Source organism: Lagenorhynchus albirostris, chromosome 10, assembly GCF_949774975.1.
Source record: "Lagenorhynchus albirostris chromosome 10, mLagAlb1.1, whole genome shotgun sequence".
NCBI lineage: Eukaryota > Metazoa > Chordata > Mammalia > Artiodactyla > Delphinidae > Lagenorhynchus > Lagenorhynchus albirostris.
In genome coordinates, this window is record NC_083104.1 from 1,919,274 (window position 1) to 1,935,224 (window position 15,951).

The 15,951-nt window shown below is 44.6% G+C and overlaps 1 protein-coding gene and 1 non-coding gene across 5 annotated transcripts in view; one reads left to right on the plus strand and one right to left on the minus strand.

Moving 5' to 3' along the window:
* RAB7A (RAB7A, member RAS oncogene family) overlaps positions 1-15,951 on the plus strand; it is a 59,160-nt gene that overhangs the window by 7,991 nt on the left and 35,218 nt on the right. For 2 of the 4 annotated variants that reach the window (XM_060161015.1, XM_060161011.1), the window contains exon 2: positions 12,886-12,990. The exons of the other annotated variants lie outside the window; for them this stretch is intronic. In XM_060161015.1, the coding sequence (XP_060016998.1) occupies positions 12,886-12,990 (105 nt within the window). The remainder of the gene's footprint in view (positions 1-12,885; positions 12,991-15,951) is intronic. 4 annotated transcript variants of the gene reach the window in all.
* LOC132528334 (U6 spliceosomal RNA) lies at positions 7,017-7,123 on the minus strand. Its single transcript, XR_009543206.1, has one exon. It is a non-coding gene; the product is annotated as a U6 spliceosomal RNA (small nuclear RNA).

A 15,951-nucleotide genomic window follows, 5' to 3' on the forward strand; every position in this document is an offset into this window, starting at 1 on the left:
AAACCTTCAGAGAGGTACTTGCTCAGAAATGCGTTTAACACAGGTTAAAAGTAAGAGCTGGTTTGGGGGGGATGGGCTGGAGAAAGAGAGCAGTTAGCTTGGTTTTCTTCTTGAGCCGGTCAGCCCATGTGGACACTTCTTACCAGTTTATGGGCAATGTTTTATTGGCTAAATGCCTGAGATAATCTAGGGTTCATATCAAACGTTCAAACTATTGAAAAATAGTTGTGTGTAACTCTCGTTTTCCATTTTGTCTTACCAACAAATAAAAAAAAAAGGCACTGTCGTCGTGGTCTGTTAATACAGACTCTTAGCTCTTGGTTTGGCACCTGCATTTAGAACAGTGGGAGCATCATAGTCAAGAATCTGTTGATCCAGGGGCTGCAAAGTCCTCGTAACAAGAATTGCTTTCCAAGGAACTTGGTTCTTTGAGAAGGTGGGCTTAGTTTTCCCCCTCCCCACACATGAATCTGATACCTTGAACAGAGTATATATATACACACAGACAAATAATCTCTTTACTTTTTGTAGAGCTTAATGGTTACCTTGTTTGATGCTTCACTTCCAAGTTCAAACTAAGCAGCAGCATTTGCCTTGTCAGAATCTTTTTTCAGAAGCAAGAGCAGCCTGAAAGAACATGCTCAGTATCCCGACTAGCGCTCCATATTCCAGGTTAGTGGATCCAGGCAGATGTGTCTTTAACCCCAAGAATGCTGAGAAGAATAGCACCTTCTTATTTTCTTTTTTCTTTTCTTTTCCTTTTTTTTTTTTGCAGTACACGGGCCTCTCACCTCTCACTGTTGTGGCCTCTCCCGTTTTGGAGCACAGGCTCTGGATGTGCAGGCTCAGCGGCCATGGCTCACGGGCCCAGCCGCTCCGCGGTATGTGGGATCCTCCCGGACCAGGGCACGAACCCGTGTCCCCTGTATCGGCAGGCGGACTCTCAACCACTGCGCCACCAGGGAAGCCCTCTTTTTTTTTTTTTAAAGATAAGTACTTTTTTTTTTAAATTAATTTATTTTTAGCTGTGTTGGGTCTTTGGTGCTGTGCGCTGGCTTTCTCTAGTTGCGGTGAGCGGGGACTACTCTTCGTCGCCGTGTGCGGGCTTCTCATTGCCGGGGCTTCTCCTGCGGAGCACGGGCTCTAGGCGCACGAGCTTCAGTAGTTGTGGCTCACGGGCTCTAGAGCGCAGGCTCAGTAGTAGTGGCACACGGGCTTAGTTGCTCCGCGGCCTGTGGGATCTTCCCGGACCAGGGCTCGAACTCGTGTCCCCTGCATTGGCAGGCAGGTTCTTAACCCCTGCGCCACCAGGGAAGCCCAGAATAGCACCTTACGGAAGAGAATAGCCTTTGTAAACTTTAGTGATCTTTTTTAAGTGTTCTTTTAAAGTGTTTTTGAAAAGAGGGATGCTTTGACTATTCTGTTTCTTTTGAAATGTAAATTTCCAGGTAGTGAGTTTTCCAGCAGCATCTGACTGAATTGGCTGGGTTTTTCTGTAGTAACAAATAATCTCAAAATGGCCAGCGTGGGGGCTTCCCTGGTGGCGCAGTGGTTGAGAGTCTGTCTGCTGATACAGGGGACGCGGGTTCGTGCCCTGGTTCGGGAAGATCCCACATGCCACGGAGCGACTGGGCCCATGAGGCATGGCCGCTGAGCCTGCACGTCCGGAGCCTGTGCTCCGCAACGGGAGAGGCCACGGCAGTGAGAGGTGAGAGGCCCGCGTACGGCAAAAAAAAAAAAAAAAAAAAAAGGCCAGCGTGTCCAGTATGGATTTTCCAGGGGCTCTGTGTCATCCTTACTCCAGCTGAAGAAGCAGCCACAACAGTGTGGGACGCTGTTGGCTGTCTTGGCAAAGTAAAGGAGAACTGTTGGAGGGTCTTGCTCCCGTGATTAAGTGTTCCAGCCCAGAGATGACACGTCACTTCTGCTCACAGCTCACTGGTTAGAGTGAGTCACACTGCACAAGGGATCAAGAGGCGCTTGACTTGGAAAGCACAGAGTTGGAAATATTGGAGAAATGGTGCTAGCTTTACAGTGGCTGGCTTCCGTGGGTAATAGCTGTTGGGGGAAGGTGCCTCATTTGTAGATTCTTGTTCCATTAGCTAGTAATTTAAATGCAAAAAAGAATGCCAAGTTGCCCATAAATCTTCTCTCACAAATCAGCTTCCTGTTGTAAGAAATTTATTTCTTTTAAATGATAAGTGGGTTAATCTCAATTCGATTTGCCCGAAGTAGGCGTGAAAGGAACGTTTGAGTGTGAGCCCTCCCTTGCCTTCTACATTTTCAGTACCCTCGCCCAGCTCCCCCCCCCCCCGCATCCTTCTTGTGAAGTGCTACTGGATAGTCTTGAAGTGGTCCTTAGGTCCCATTCCTTCCCTGGTGCAGAACTCTATGTTTTTCTACACAAACTGTCTCCAGCTTGTCTTCCTGGCTTTGTCCTTTTGATGCAGACCCTGTGTTGCCCTGACTTGCTGTATTTAACCTTTTCCTGACCACACTTCGTTCCCTGCTTCCTACAGTTCGGTTCCTACCACTCCCCTTCATCTCTGTGTTCTGTCTGTTGGCGTCCTGCCTTGCTCAGGCACCACCAGCTTCATTTCCTAAGTTATTCCCATCATATTCCCACCTTTCACTGAATCCCTGGGACCTGTATATGTGTGTCTTAAACACGTGTTATAGATGTTCTACCTGCTCTAGGAGAGGTTCTTAGGGTAAAACCCAGACTTATTTATTTAAACCAATAAGCCTTTTGCGGTGGGCGGGCACTGTGCAGCTTGCAGGATCTCAGTTCCCGGACCAGGGATTGAACCTGGGCCACGGCAGTGAAAGCCCTGAATCCTAACCACGAGGCAACCAGGGAACTCCCAGATCCTAGACTAATTTATGTTTTCCCTCCAAAGGTAACCGTATGAAAGAAAGAACTGAAAATACGTTCCCCGAGTGGCTTTTGATAGATACATACACACACACATCTGTTGTGCTCCCTGCTGAAAATTCCTCACCTTGTTTGAAATTGGTGGACCAGAAGCTGGAGGATTGTAGAGGCTTCCTTAAGCAGGGCCATGGGATGGATCTCAATGGAGTTGCTAAGCTTCAGTTTCCACTGCTGGAAAATGAGAGTACACTGGTCCCCCCTTATCCCCAGTTTCGCTTTCTGCAGTTTCGGTTACCTGCGGTCAACCGTGGTCCAAAAATATTAAATGGAGAATTCCAGAAGTAAACAATTCGTAATTTCCAATTGCGTGCTGTTCTGAGTAGCATGATGAAATCTCCCTCCTTCCCACCTGGAATCCCCAACTGTCCACATTCTCCGCTCCAGACGTCCAGGCCTTGACACTGCCATGGCCCCACCATCTGGGATCGCTCCAAGCGATGGTCCGCCTTTAGATGTGTAGTCAGAAGGCCAGCAGTGGCACAACGCCATTTTATCCTCTCACGTCACAAGAAGAGGTGGGGTGAGTACAGTACAGGAAGATCTTTTGAGAGAAACCACATTCATATTTTATTACAGTATATTGTTATAATTGTTCTGTTTTGTTATTAGTTATTGCTGTAAATCTCTTTGCTTGCCTGACTGAAAGTTAAACTTTATCATAGGTGTGTATGTATAGGAAGAACACAGTGAACAGGGTTGGGTGCTGTGTGTGGTTTCAGGCATCCACTGGGGTTTGCCCGTATCTCCCATGGATCAGGGGGGACTAAGTGCCCACAGGATCCTGCCTATTCTAATTTTCTTTGGCTCTTGCTCATACTGCAGTGGCGTTTGCAGTATCCTAATTGGCAAGATGACGTCATGGAAACGTAAAGGACCCTTTCAGCCACGGAGAAGCTGTCACCTATGTGGAGCCCTGCTCATTCACTTCTTTAGAGGAGCAGGGGGGACCTCACTGCTAGGTGGCTAGATTTTTCCTAGAATGACTTGTTTCTAAATTACAGAAGCAGTGTAGAAGTCTTAAAGTGAATGGTTTTCTGTCATCCTTCCGATAGTTGGTGACCGTACTTCCAGACTTACATTTTTCTGTTTAAAGGGGGTCATACAGTGCACACTCTGTGTCTCTTGCTTGTTAAAGACTTCACTCAGCACCCGTCCGTGTCAGTGCCTGCTGTCGCTCGTGGCTGTGCGCTGCTGCTGCTGGCGTAGGCTAACGGTCCTCTCAATGAACACTTCAGGGACTTCTATCTTTTCTCTGTCGCAAAATCATTTACTGTTTATCTTTGTCCACTTACCTGGTAGTTTCCCTGAGATATAGTGGTCATACCTACGTAAAATTTGCTACTCATTACTATAGTACCCCCAGGAAGGTTGTGTACTTAATATTTGTAGTTGGAGAATTCTATTTATATAGTTGCCAATTGTCAATTTTCTTAGTGTTTGCCAGTTTAACTAGTGGGGAAAATTTAAATGGTGCCTCATTGTTTAACATTTCCATTTCTTTGATAAGTGGATTAAACTTTAAAAAAAAGATTAGCCATTTATTTTTCTTTTGTGAATTGGCTTTTGTTCTTGAAAGCTCAGGTGAGGGTTTTTAAAAAACTGTAGAGCGGGGCTTCCCTGGTGGCGCAGTGGTTGAGAGTCCGCCTGCCGATGCGGGGGACACGGGTTCGTGCCCCGGTCCGGGAGGATCCCACGTGCCGCGGAGCGGCTGGGCCCGTGAGCTGTGGCCGCTGAGCCTGCGCATCCGGAGCCTGTGCTCTGCAACAGGAGAGGCCACAACAGTGAGAGGCCCGCGTACTGCAAAAAAAAAAAAAAAAAAAAAAAAAGAAGTTAACTGTCAGTCTGACGGCTGTTGCTTTGAAGGTAATGCGTCTTTTTTCCTCAGAGCAAACTGTTATCAGCAGCATATTAAAAAGATTATACTGGGCTTCCCTGGTGGCGCAGTGGTTGAGAGTCCGCCTGCCGATACAGGGGACACGGGTTCGTGCCCCGGTCCGGGAAGATCCCACATGCCGCGGAACGGCTGGGCCCGTGAGCCGTGGCCGCTGAGCCTGCGCGTCCGGAGCCTGTGCTCCGCAACGAGAGAGGCCACAACAGTGAGAGGCCCACATACCGCAAAAAAATCCCCAAAAAACATATATATGTATCAAGACTATTTCTTATATAGTAAGAATATTTTTTATATAGGAAGAATATCAACGCTTTTTCATGTCGCAGTGTTCCTGGCTTGTTTCTTTTGGCTTGGTTTGGTTGATGCTGTGTTTTTGTAGTATAAAAACTTTTCTGTAGTCATGTCTGTCAATTTGTTTTGTTTTCTGGGTTTCATATTATACTTAGGCCTTCTCCTTTCCTAGGACAATAAAAACAATGGTTATTTTTTTCCTAGTACTTAGCACGTTTGGAATTCTTCTGTATGATGTGATGTCAGACTCTTTTTTTCCAAATGCATAGTTGCCTCAGTATTTCATTGTATTGTCATCTTTTCCTCACTGACTAGAAATTTTTTTTTAATCACACACACTGATTTCCCATCTACATGTGTCTTTTGTGAATGCTTCTGTTCCATTCTTTGTTTCTGGGACAGTGCCGCTGGGTCAAGCTGGGAGATTGAGTCCGCTATCATAGACCTCCTGACAGGGAAAAGCCCTGGGTCAAGCTGCGAGATTGAGTCCGTTATCATAGACCTTCTGACAGGGAAAAGCTCTGGGTCAAGCTGGGAGATTGAGTCCGTTATCATAGACCTCCTGACAGGGAAAAGCCCTGGGTCAAGCTGGGAGATTGAGTCCGTTATCATAGACCTTCTGACAGGGAAAAGCCCTGGGTCAAGCTCGGAGATTGAGTCCGTTATCATAGACCTTCTGACAGGGAAAAGCCCTGGGTCAAGCTGGGAGACTGAATCCGCTATCATAAACCTCCTGACAGGGAAAAGCCCTGGGTCTAATGGCTCCACTGGTGAATTCTAACAGACATTTAAAGACAGCACCAGTTCTTCTCAGATTCTTCCCGAACATTGAAGAGGGGGGAAGATTTCTTAGCTCATTCTGTGAGACCAGCATTGCTCTGATATGAAAGCCAGACAAACACTACAAAAAAAAGAAAACCACAGAGTAGTATCTCTTATGAACAGTGATGCAAAAGCCCTTAACAAAATACCAGCAAATCAAATTCAGCAGCATATTAAAAGGATTATATACCGTGACCAAGTGGGATTTATTCCTGGAATGCTAGGATGGTTCCACAACCAAACAGCGATCATGAATACACCCCATTAACAGAATGAAAGGGAAAAAAACCATGTCATCTCAGTTGATGCAGAAAAGGCCTTTGACAAATTCAACACCATTTCACAATGAAAACGAAACACTGGGAATAGAAGGAAATTATTTCAACATAATAAAAGCCATGTATGAAAAACGCACAGTGAACGTTATACTCAGTGGTGAAAGACTAATACTTTGTCTTCTAAAATCAGGAACGAGGCAAGGATGCCCACTTTTACCCCTTCTATTCCAAACACTACTGGAAGTTCTAGCCAGAGCAGTTTGGCAAGAAAAAGAAAGAAAACATCCAAATTGGAAAGCAAAGAGATACATGGTCTTATACGTGGAGTACCTTAAAGATTTCATACCAAAAAATTAAAAAACTAAAACCTGCTAAGAGCTAATAAACTAGTTCAACAAAGTTTCAGGTGAACACACAAAACACACAAAAATCAGCTGCATTTCTTTTTCTTTTTTTTTCTTTTATAATTTATTTATTTTGGGCTGCATTGGGTCTTCGTTGCTGTGTGCAGGCTTTCTCTAGTTATGGCGAGCAGGGTCTACTCTTTGTCCCGGTGCATGGGCTTCTCATTGCTCTGGCTTCTCTTGTTGCAGAGCACGGGCTCTGGGCGCGCGGGCTTCTGTAGTTGTGGCTTGTGGGCTCTAGAGTGCAGGCTCAGTAGTTGTGGCGCACAGGCTTAGTTGCTCCATGGCATGTGGGATCTTCCCGGACCAGGGCTCAAACCTGTGTCCCCTGCATTGGCAGGCGGATTCTTTTTTTTTTTTTTAGTGAGATATTTTAATATAATTGCCTTATTAATAAAAACATGGAACGCTTTGCGAATTTGCGTGTCATCCTTGCGCAAGGGCCATGCTTATCTTCTCTGTATTGTTCCAATTTTAGTATATGTGCTGCCAAAGCGAGCACGGCAGGAGGATTCTTAACCACTGCACCACCAGGGGAGTTCCCATCAACTGCATTTCTATAGACTAAAAATGAACAATCCAAAGAGGAAATGAAGGAAACAATTCCACGTACAGGAGTATCAAAGAGAATAAAATACCTACAAATAAATTTAACTCGGTAGGTGAGAAAGACTTGTAAAGTAAAAACTATAAACATTGCTGAGAGGAGTTAAAGATGTAAATAAGTGGAAAGACATCTCACATTCATGGATTAGAAAAATTAATATTCTTGGGAAACCATCTACAGATTCAACGCAATCCTTATCAAAATCCCAGTGACGTTTTTTGCAGAAATAGAAAAACTTATCCTAAAATTCATGTAGAAAATCATGGGACCCTCAATAGTCAAACAAGTTTGAAAGCTCAAAGTTGGAGGTCTCTCACTTCCTGATTTTAAAACTTACTACAGGGGACTTCCCTGGTGGTCCAGTGGCTAATACTCCACGCTCCCAATGCAGGTGGCCCACGTTCGATCCCTAGTCAAGGAACTAGATTCCACATGCCACAACTAAAGACCCTGCACGCCTCAACTAAAGACTCCACATGCTGCAACTAAAAGGTTCCTCATGCCTCAACTAAAAGACTCCGCATGCCACAACGAAGATCCCGCACGCAGCAACGGAGATCCTGCATGCCACAACTAAGACCCAGCACAGCTAAATAAATAAATAAACTATAGTAATCAAAACAGTGTGGTACCGGGATAAGGATACACATGTAAACCAGTGGAACAGAATAGAAATCCCAGAAATTAATCTTCACATTCATGGTGGATTGAATTTTGACAAAGGTTCCAAGTCCATTCAGCGGTGAAAGCACAGTGCCTTCAACAAATCATAATGGTGCTGAGAAAACATCTACCTGCAGAATGATTTGGACCCGGACCTATCATCATATAAAAAAATTAAAACCGGGCTTCCCTCATGGCGCAGTGGTTGAGAGTCCGCCTGCTGATGCAGGGGACACGGGTTTGTGCCCCAGTCCGGGAAGATCCCACATGCCGCGGAGCGGCTAGGCCCCTGAGCCATGGCCGCTGAGCCTGCACGTCCGGAGCCTGTGCTCCGCAATGGGAGAGGCTACAACAGTGAGAGGCCCACGTACTGCAAAAAAAATAAAATAAAAAAATAAAACCAATCAAAGACCTAAATATTTTTTTCTTTTTAAAATTTATTTTATTAATTTTTGGCTGTGTTGGGTCTTTGTTGCTGCACGCGGACTTTCTCTAGTTGCGGTGAGTGGGGACTACTCTTTGTTGTAGTGCGCAGGCTTCTCATTGCGGTGGCTTCTCTTGTTGTGGAGCACGGGCTCTAGGTGTGCGGGCTTCAGTAGTTGTAGCGCACAGGTCCAGTAGTTGTGGCACATGGGCTCTAGAGCGCAGGCTCAGTAGTTGTGGAGCACGGGCTTAGTTGCTCCGTGGCATGTGGGATCTTCCTGGACCAGGGCTTGAACCCGTGTCCCCTGCATTGGCAGGCGGATTCTTAACCACTGTGCCACCAGGGAAGCCCAGACCTAAATCTTTTTTTAAAAAATTTTATTGAAGTATAGTTGATTTACCGTGTTGTGTTAATTTCTGCCATACAGCAAAATGACTTCGTTATGCATATTCTTTTTCATATTCTTTTCCATTATGGCATATCACAGAATATTGAATATAGTTCCTTGTGCTGTACAGTAAGACCTTGTTTATCCATTCTATATATACTAGTTTGCATCTGCTAATCCCAAACTCCCAATCCATCCCTACCCCACCCCTCTCCCCCCTGGCAACCACACATCTGTTCTCTATGTGTGTGAGTCTGTTTCTGTTTCATAGATATGTTCATTTGTGTTGTATTTTAGATTCCACATGTAAGTGATATCATATGGTATTTATCTTTCTGACTGACTTTGCTTAGTATGGTAATCTCTAGGTCCATCTGTGTTGCTGCAAATGGCATTATTTCTTTCCTTTTTATGGCTGAGTAATATTACAGAGCATGTGTGTGTGTGTGTGTGTGTGTGTGTGTGTGTACACACATATACATGTATATACATACACACACCCCACATCTTCTTTATCCATTCATCTGTCAATGGACATTTAGGTTGTTTCCATATCTTGGCTATTGTAAATAATGCTGCAGTGAACATAGGGGAATGTATCTTTTTGAATTAAAGTTCTGTCTGGCTATGTGCCCAGCAGTGGGATTGCTGGATCATATGGTAATTCTATTTTTAGTTTTCTGAGGAACCTCCATACTGTTTTCCATAATGGTTGCACCAATTTACATTCCCACCAACAGTTTAGGAGGGTTCCCTTTTCTCCACACCCTCTCCAATATTTATTATTTGTACACTTTAAAAAACTTATATGGATGCGTCGGGTCTTAGTTGTGGCATGTAGGATCTTAGTTGTGGCATGTGTGCTCCAGAGTGCTCAGGCTCAGTAGTTGTGGCATGTGGGCTTAGTTGCCCCACGGCACATGGGATCTTAGTTTCCCGACTGGGGATTGACCCTACATCCCCTGCATTGGAAGGCGGATTCTTAACCACTGGATCACCAGGGAGTCCCTTGTAGCCATTTTTTTTTTTTTTTTTTTTTTTTTGGCTGCACTGGGTCTTCGTTGAGGTGTGTGCAGGCTTCTCTTGTTGCAGAGCACAGGCTGTAAGCACGCGGGCTTCAGTAGTTGCAGCACCACGGGCTCAGGAGTTGGCGGCACGTGGGCCCTAGAGCATATGGGCTTCAGTAGTTGTGGCGCATGGGCTCAGTAGTTGTGGCTCACAGGCTCTAGAGCACAGGCTCCCTCCCCTTGTAGACTTTTCTTTTTTCTTTTTTTTTTCTTTTTTTTTGCGGTACGCGGGCCTCTCACTGTTGTGGCCTCTCCCGTTGCGGAGCACAACTCCGGACGCGCAGGCTCAGTGGCCATGGCTCACGGGCCCAGCTGCTCCACCGCCTGTGGAATCTTCCCAGTCTGGGGCACGAACCCGTGTCCCCTGCATTGGCAGGTGAACTCTCAACCACTGCGCCACCAGGGAAGCCCCCCCCCCTTGTAGAGTTTTTAATGATGGCCATTCTGACCTGTGTGAGGTGGTACCTCATTGTATTTTATTTTTTAATTTGGCTGCACCAGGTGTTAGTTGTGGCACGTGAGATCTTTAGTTGCAGCATGTGGGATCTTTAGTTGCGGCATGCAGGATCCTTTAGTTGCAGCATGCAGGATCCTTTAGTTGCAGCATGTAGGATCTAGTTCCCTGACCAGGATCAGACCCAGGCCTCCTGCATTGAGAGTGCAGAGTCTTAGCCACTGGACCACCAGGGAAATCCCCCTCCTTGTAATTTTGATTTGCATTTCTCTGATAATTAGCTATGTTGAGCCTCTTTTTATGTGCCCGTTGGCCACCTGTATTTCTTGGGGGGAATGTCTGTTTAGGTCTTTTGTACATTTTTTGATTGGGTGGTTTTTTTGTTATTGAGTAGTGTGAGCTGTTTGTATATTTCGGCAATTAAACCTTTGTCAGTTGCATTGTTTGCAAATATTTTCTCCCAGTCCATAGGTTGTCTTTTCGTTTTGTTTATGGTTTCCTTTGCTGTACAAAAGCTTGTAAGTTTGATTAGGTCCCATCTGTTTATTTTTGGGTTTATTTCTGCTGCTTTGGGACACTGACTTAAGAAAACATTGGTATGATTTACATCAGAGAATGTTTTGCCTATGTTCTCTTTTAGGAGTTTTATGGTGTCACGTCTTGTGACCTAAATCTAAAGAGTTAAAACTTTGAGGGACTTCTGTGGTGGTCCAGTGGTGTTAAGACTCCGTACTTCCACTGCATGGGGCGTGAGTTTGATGCCTGGTTGGGGAACTAAGATCCCACATGCCACGTGGTGCAGCCAAAAAAAAAAAAAAGTTGAAATCGGGGATATTTCAAGAGATGGATTCAGCAGTGATTTTGTAGATATGATACCAAAGGCACAGGCAACACTAGAAAAAAAAGGTAAATTAGACTTTATCACAATTAAAAACTTTTGTGTTTCCAAGGACAGCATTAGGAGAGTAAAAAGTCAGCCTACAGAATGGGAGAAGATGTTTATAAATCATACACCTGATGAGGCTTAATATTCAGAATACATATTTAAAGCTCCTGCAAGTCAACAACAAACAAGCAGTTTGATTAAAAATGGGTTCAGGACCCAAATAGACATTTCTCCAAAGAAGATATAGAAATGGCTGATCCACACACAAAAAATACACAGCATCACTAGTCGATAGGAAATTCAAAACAGTGATATACTACTTCCCACGGATTATGATGGCTCTTGTTTTTAAAAATGCAAAAAATTTGTGTTGGTGAGGATGTAGAGAAATGGGGACCCTCGTGTATTGCTGGTAGGAATGTAATATGGTGCTGGAGTTGTGGAAAGCAGTGTGGTGGTTCCTTAGAAGATTAAACAAAAGTACTGTATGTCCTGGCACTTAGGTGTATATACCCACAAGATTTGAAATCAGGATCTCAAACAGATACTCGTACACTGTTGTTCACAGCAGAATTATTCACAACAGTCAACAGGTAGAGAGTACCTGTGTGCTCATCAAGTGGTAAATAGATAAGTCAAATATGGTATCTAGATACAGCGGTGTATTATTCACCATATAAAGGAATGAAGTTCTGGTGTGGGCTGCAATGTGGACGAATCTTGAAATGAAAGCATGCCAAGTGAGATAAGCCATTACAGGAAAGGAGAAATATTGTATGATCCCGCTGACAAAAGCTATTTAGATAAGGCCAATTCAGAGACAGAAGGTAGAACAGAGATTACCTCTCCCCTGCAGGGGGAGCAGGAAATGGGGTTATTGCTTAATCTGCATAGAGTTTCTGTTTGCCCTAATGAAAAAGTTCTGGAAATAGGTAGTTGTGATGGTTGCACCACAGGGTGATGTTCTTAACACACGCAGAAATTAAGATCAGTATCTTCTCTTCAAACAAGTTCTTTCTCCCAAATAAAAGCCAAACAGCATCTTAACTGACAGATCTCTGACCTTGAAATGTGATTTTGTAGTTATATCAAGGTTGGTAAACAGCAGTAGGGAAACTGAGAACCTCTATTCTAAAGCTGCTGTCCTAAGTCGACCACGCATCACCACCTTGCAGTGTGCTCAGCAGTGCTGCGTGGACCTGTGCAAGAGCACGCAAACCTGACCTAGTTACAGACTGTTCGGCCCTTTGCCTTTGCAGCGTGGTACTGGTGTGTTTCCACCTTGAGTTAGTGTTTGGCAGTGATATTCCTAAATGTTATCCGAGGCAAGCTGTGCATTGGTGATCTTCTGAGGCATGTGGATCTTTATTTTGCCAGAATCTTGCCAGCACAGTTTGAGTCCCTTTAAACCTATACTTCAGTAATAACCTGTGGATAGTAACCTTTGAAATGGAAGCAGAGTGTTTGGAAACTTCTGACATCCTGTTCTTTAGCACTTCCTCCTCAGCCTAAGGAGCTGGACTTTTGCCTGAGCCCTGCAGTCTGCCGGGTTTTCACATCTACCTGGTGTGATGGTTAATTTTGTGTGTCAACCTGACCGGGCAAGGGATGCCCAGGTATTTGCCTGAAGCATCATTCTGGGGGTGTCTTTGCCGTGTTTCTGGATGAGATTCACAGTTGAATGTGTGGACTGAGCAAAGCAGACTGCCCTCATCCAATCCTGGGAGGCCCAACTAGAAAGAAAGGCTGAGGAAGAGAATTCACTTTGTCTGCAGGTTTTCTCCTGTCTTCCATCTCAGACTGGATCTGACACCACCAGCTCGCCTGGTTCTCAGGCCTTCAAACTGCAGATCGTGGGACATCTCGGCCTCCATAATCACGTGAGAACTTCCTTACTAAATCTAAGTACTAAATCTCATGTATGTATTATATAATCTCATACAGTGTTACATAAACATAAATCTCATATATATGAAGTTTATTTTGTTTTTTTTACAAACAAAAAAATTTTATTGTAGTTGAATTTTGTGTAAATTTCTGCTCTACAGCAAAGTGACAGTGGTACATTTATGTATACATTCTTTTTCTTTTTTTTTAACATCTCTCTTGGAGTATAATTGCTTTACAGTGTTGTTAGTTTCTGCTGTATAACAAAGTGAATCAGCTATACGTACACATATATCCCCACATCCCCTCCCTCTTGTGTCTCCCTCCTACCCTCCCTATCCCACCCCTCTAGGTGGGCACAAAGCACCGAGCTGATCTCCCTGTGCTATGCAGCTGCTTCCCACTAGCTATCTATTTTACATTTGGTAGTATATATATGTCAGTGCCACTCTCTCACTTCGTCCCAGCTTACCCTTCCCCCTCCCCGTGTCCTCAAGTCCATTCTCTATGTCTGTGTCTTTATTCCTGTCCTGCCTTTACGTTCTTCAGAACCTTTTTTTTTTAAGTTTCCACATATATGTGTTAGCATACGGTATTTGTTTATCTTTTTCTGACTTAATGAAGTTTATTTTTAACAACAGATTTTAAATATCACTTAAACGTAACTGGTAAAACGTGGGCTTATATATGGTGTCAACAGAACCATTAGGCTCTGTTCCTTCATCCTAATGGTTCTGTTTCTCTGGAGAACCCTAACTAGTACATCTGGCGTTAATAGAGTTACTCTTCCTAGAGACAGGCCCCAGAGCATCATTATGCTGATCTTTTCCATACCTCTGCTTCACAAGTACTTCTTACAATTCAGGGAACTAGTCTGATTTGAGAATGGCCAGATGTACTCTGACTGGCAAAAAGGTCATTGCAGTCGCCAAGCCAACAGGCTTTTTTTTTTTTGCCGTACACGGGCCTCTCACTGTTGTGGCCTCTCCCGTTGCGGAGCGCAGGCTCAGCGGCCGTGGTTCACGGGCCCAGCCTCTCTGCGGCATGTGGGATCTTCCCGGACCGGGGCTCGAACACGTGTCCCCTGCATTGGCAGGCGGATTCTTAACCACTGCGCCACCACGGAAGCCCCAAAATGATTTTTTAAAATTCTATTTCAGTCATTCCTTCTGTATTCCTTCTACTCTCTTTTTTAAATTAAAGTAGTTGATTTACAATGTTGTATTAGTTTCACGTGTACAGCAAAATGATACAGATATATATCTATTCTATTTCAGATTCTTTTCCATTATAGGTTATTACAAGATACTGAATATAGTTCCCTGTACTATACAGTAGGTCCTTATTTTTTTATCATGTATTCCTTCTACTGGCATTCATGTGTTAAAAATTTTTTCCCACTTGTCAACTGGCAAATTTTTCTCCACTTGTACAGTTCCTTTTTTTCCCCCCCATAAATTTATTTATTTTATTTATTTATTTTTGTCTGCGTTGGGTCTTCGTTGCCGTGCGTGGGCTGTCTCTAGTTGGTGGCGATCGGGGGCTGCTCTTCATTGTGGTGCACAGGCTTCTCGTTGCGGTGGCTTCTCGTTGTGGAGCACAGGCTCTAGGTGCGTGAGCTCAGTATTTGTGGCTGTCAGGCGCTAGAGTGCAGGCTCAGTAGTTGTGACGCACGGGCTTAGTTGCTCCACAGCATGTGGGATCTTCCTGGACCAGGGCCCAAACCCGTGTCTCCTGCATTGGCAGGTGGATTCTTAACCACTGTGCCACCAGGGAAGTCCTACAATTCCTATTGAAAAGGCAGGATACACTAATTGTTTTTCTCTAATCATGGGCTTTCAGAGTGAGGAATTATTATATGAAATAATCTTCATCAGAATTTACACTTTGTAACATTTTTGGTAGCTGATTATAAAGTCATGACTGCAGAAAGGAATCATATGGTACATTTAGTTCAGTCTTACACTTGCTCTCCTGATGAGTGTCCTGTCTTCTGCTTACCATGACAGTGTTTTCCCAGTGCTTCTTGGTATATCCTGCTTTATTCAGCAACTGGTGGTTATTCCGTTTCCCTGATTCAAAACTCATTTGTTAAACCACTGGTCCGGATCCTGTCCTCTGGAGTAATGCAGTTGGGCACACGTTTCTTGTGTATTGAGGCTGCCACTGTTTGAGTGCCTTTTTTCAGTGGAGCACATCAGAGTTCATGTGATGTTTTTGCGTTTGTGTCTGTATAGGTAGAGGGGCCAGCTGAGAACCTAGAGATTTCTTCACATTAGAAGGTGTTCCGGTGTTATTTGGGTTGGGTTAGGCAGGATAGGTGAGTAGGTGTGAGAAGCAGTGACGGTGAGGAGGGGCAGGAAGGTCATTCCAGTTAAAAACATGTCAACGGCAGAGTCCGAGGTAGATGAGTTGAGGGCGCTGGAAAGGGACTGGATCTGGAGAAGTGGGAAGCTGTGGGCAGGAGCCTGGTGTGTGGTCAGGGCCATCACTGCACTGCTCCTGGTTGCCGTGGACTGGGTGGAGGGTTCCTGGCACCCTCCCAGGACAACCTGGGAATCCACGTCCCGCCCAGCGTGGTGACGGTGAGACATCTCGTGATTTCACCTCTCTTCTCCGTTTTTGACTTTTTAGTCCTGGGGGCCCAGATTATTTTGCTTACATGTAGTTTGTTCTGTGTTCATTGGTTGATGCCCGTTGGGATGTGTGTTCTGGAGTTGTACTTCAGCACAGGTGGACTGGCTGGGGCTCACTGGTGTCCCTGAGGGCTGTGTGTGTTTGTAGCAGGTGCTTAGTTCTTGATTAGACTCTTGCTGCTGTTCCTTGTATCTTTAAATGTTAAGAAAGAATATATCTTAATTTTAAGTTTTGTATTTGGTGGAAGATTCCCTCAGTCATGGGGCTCATCTCAGGAAGAAGGGTGGAGACTAAAATAGGTTCTGTAATTGAGCTGT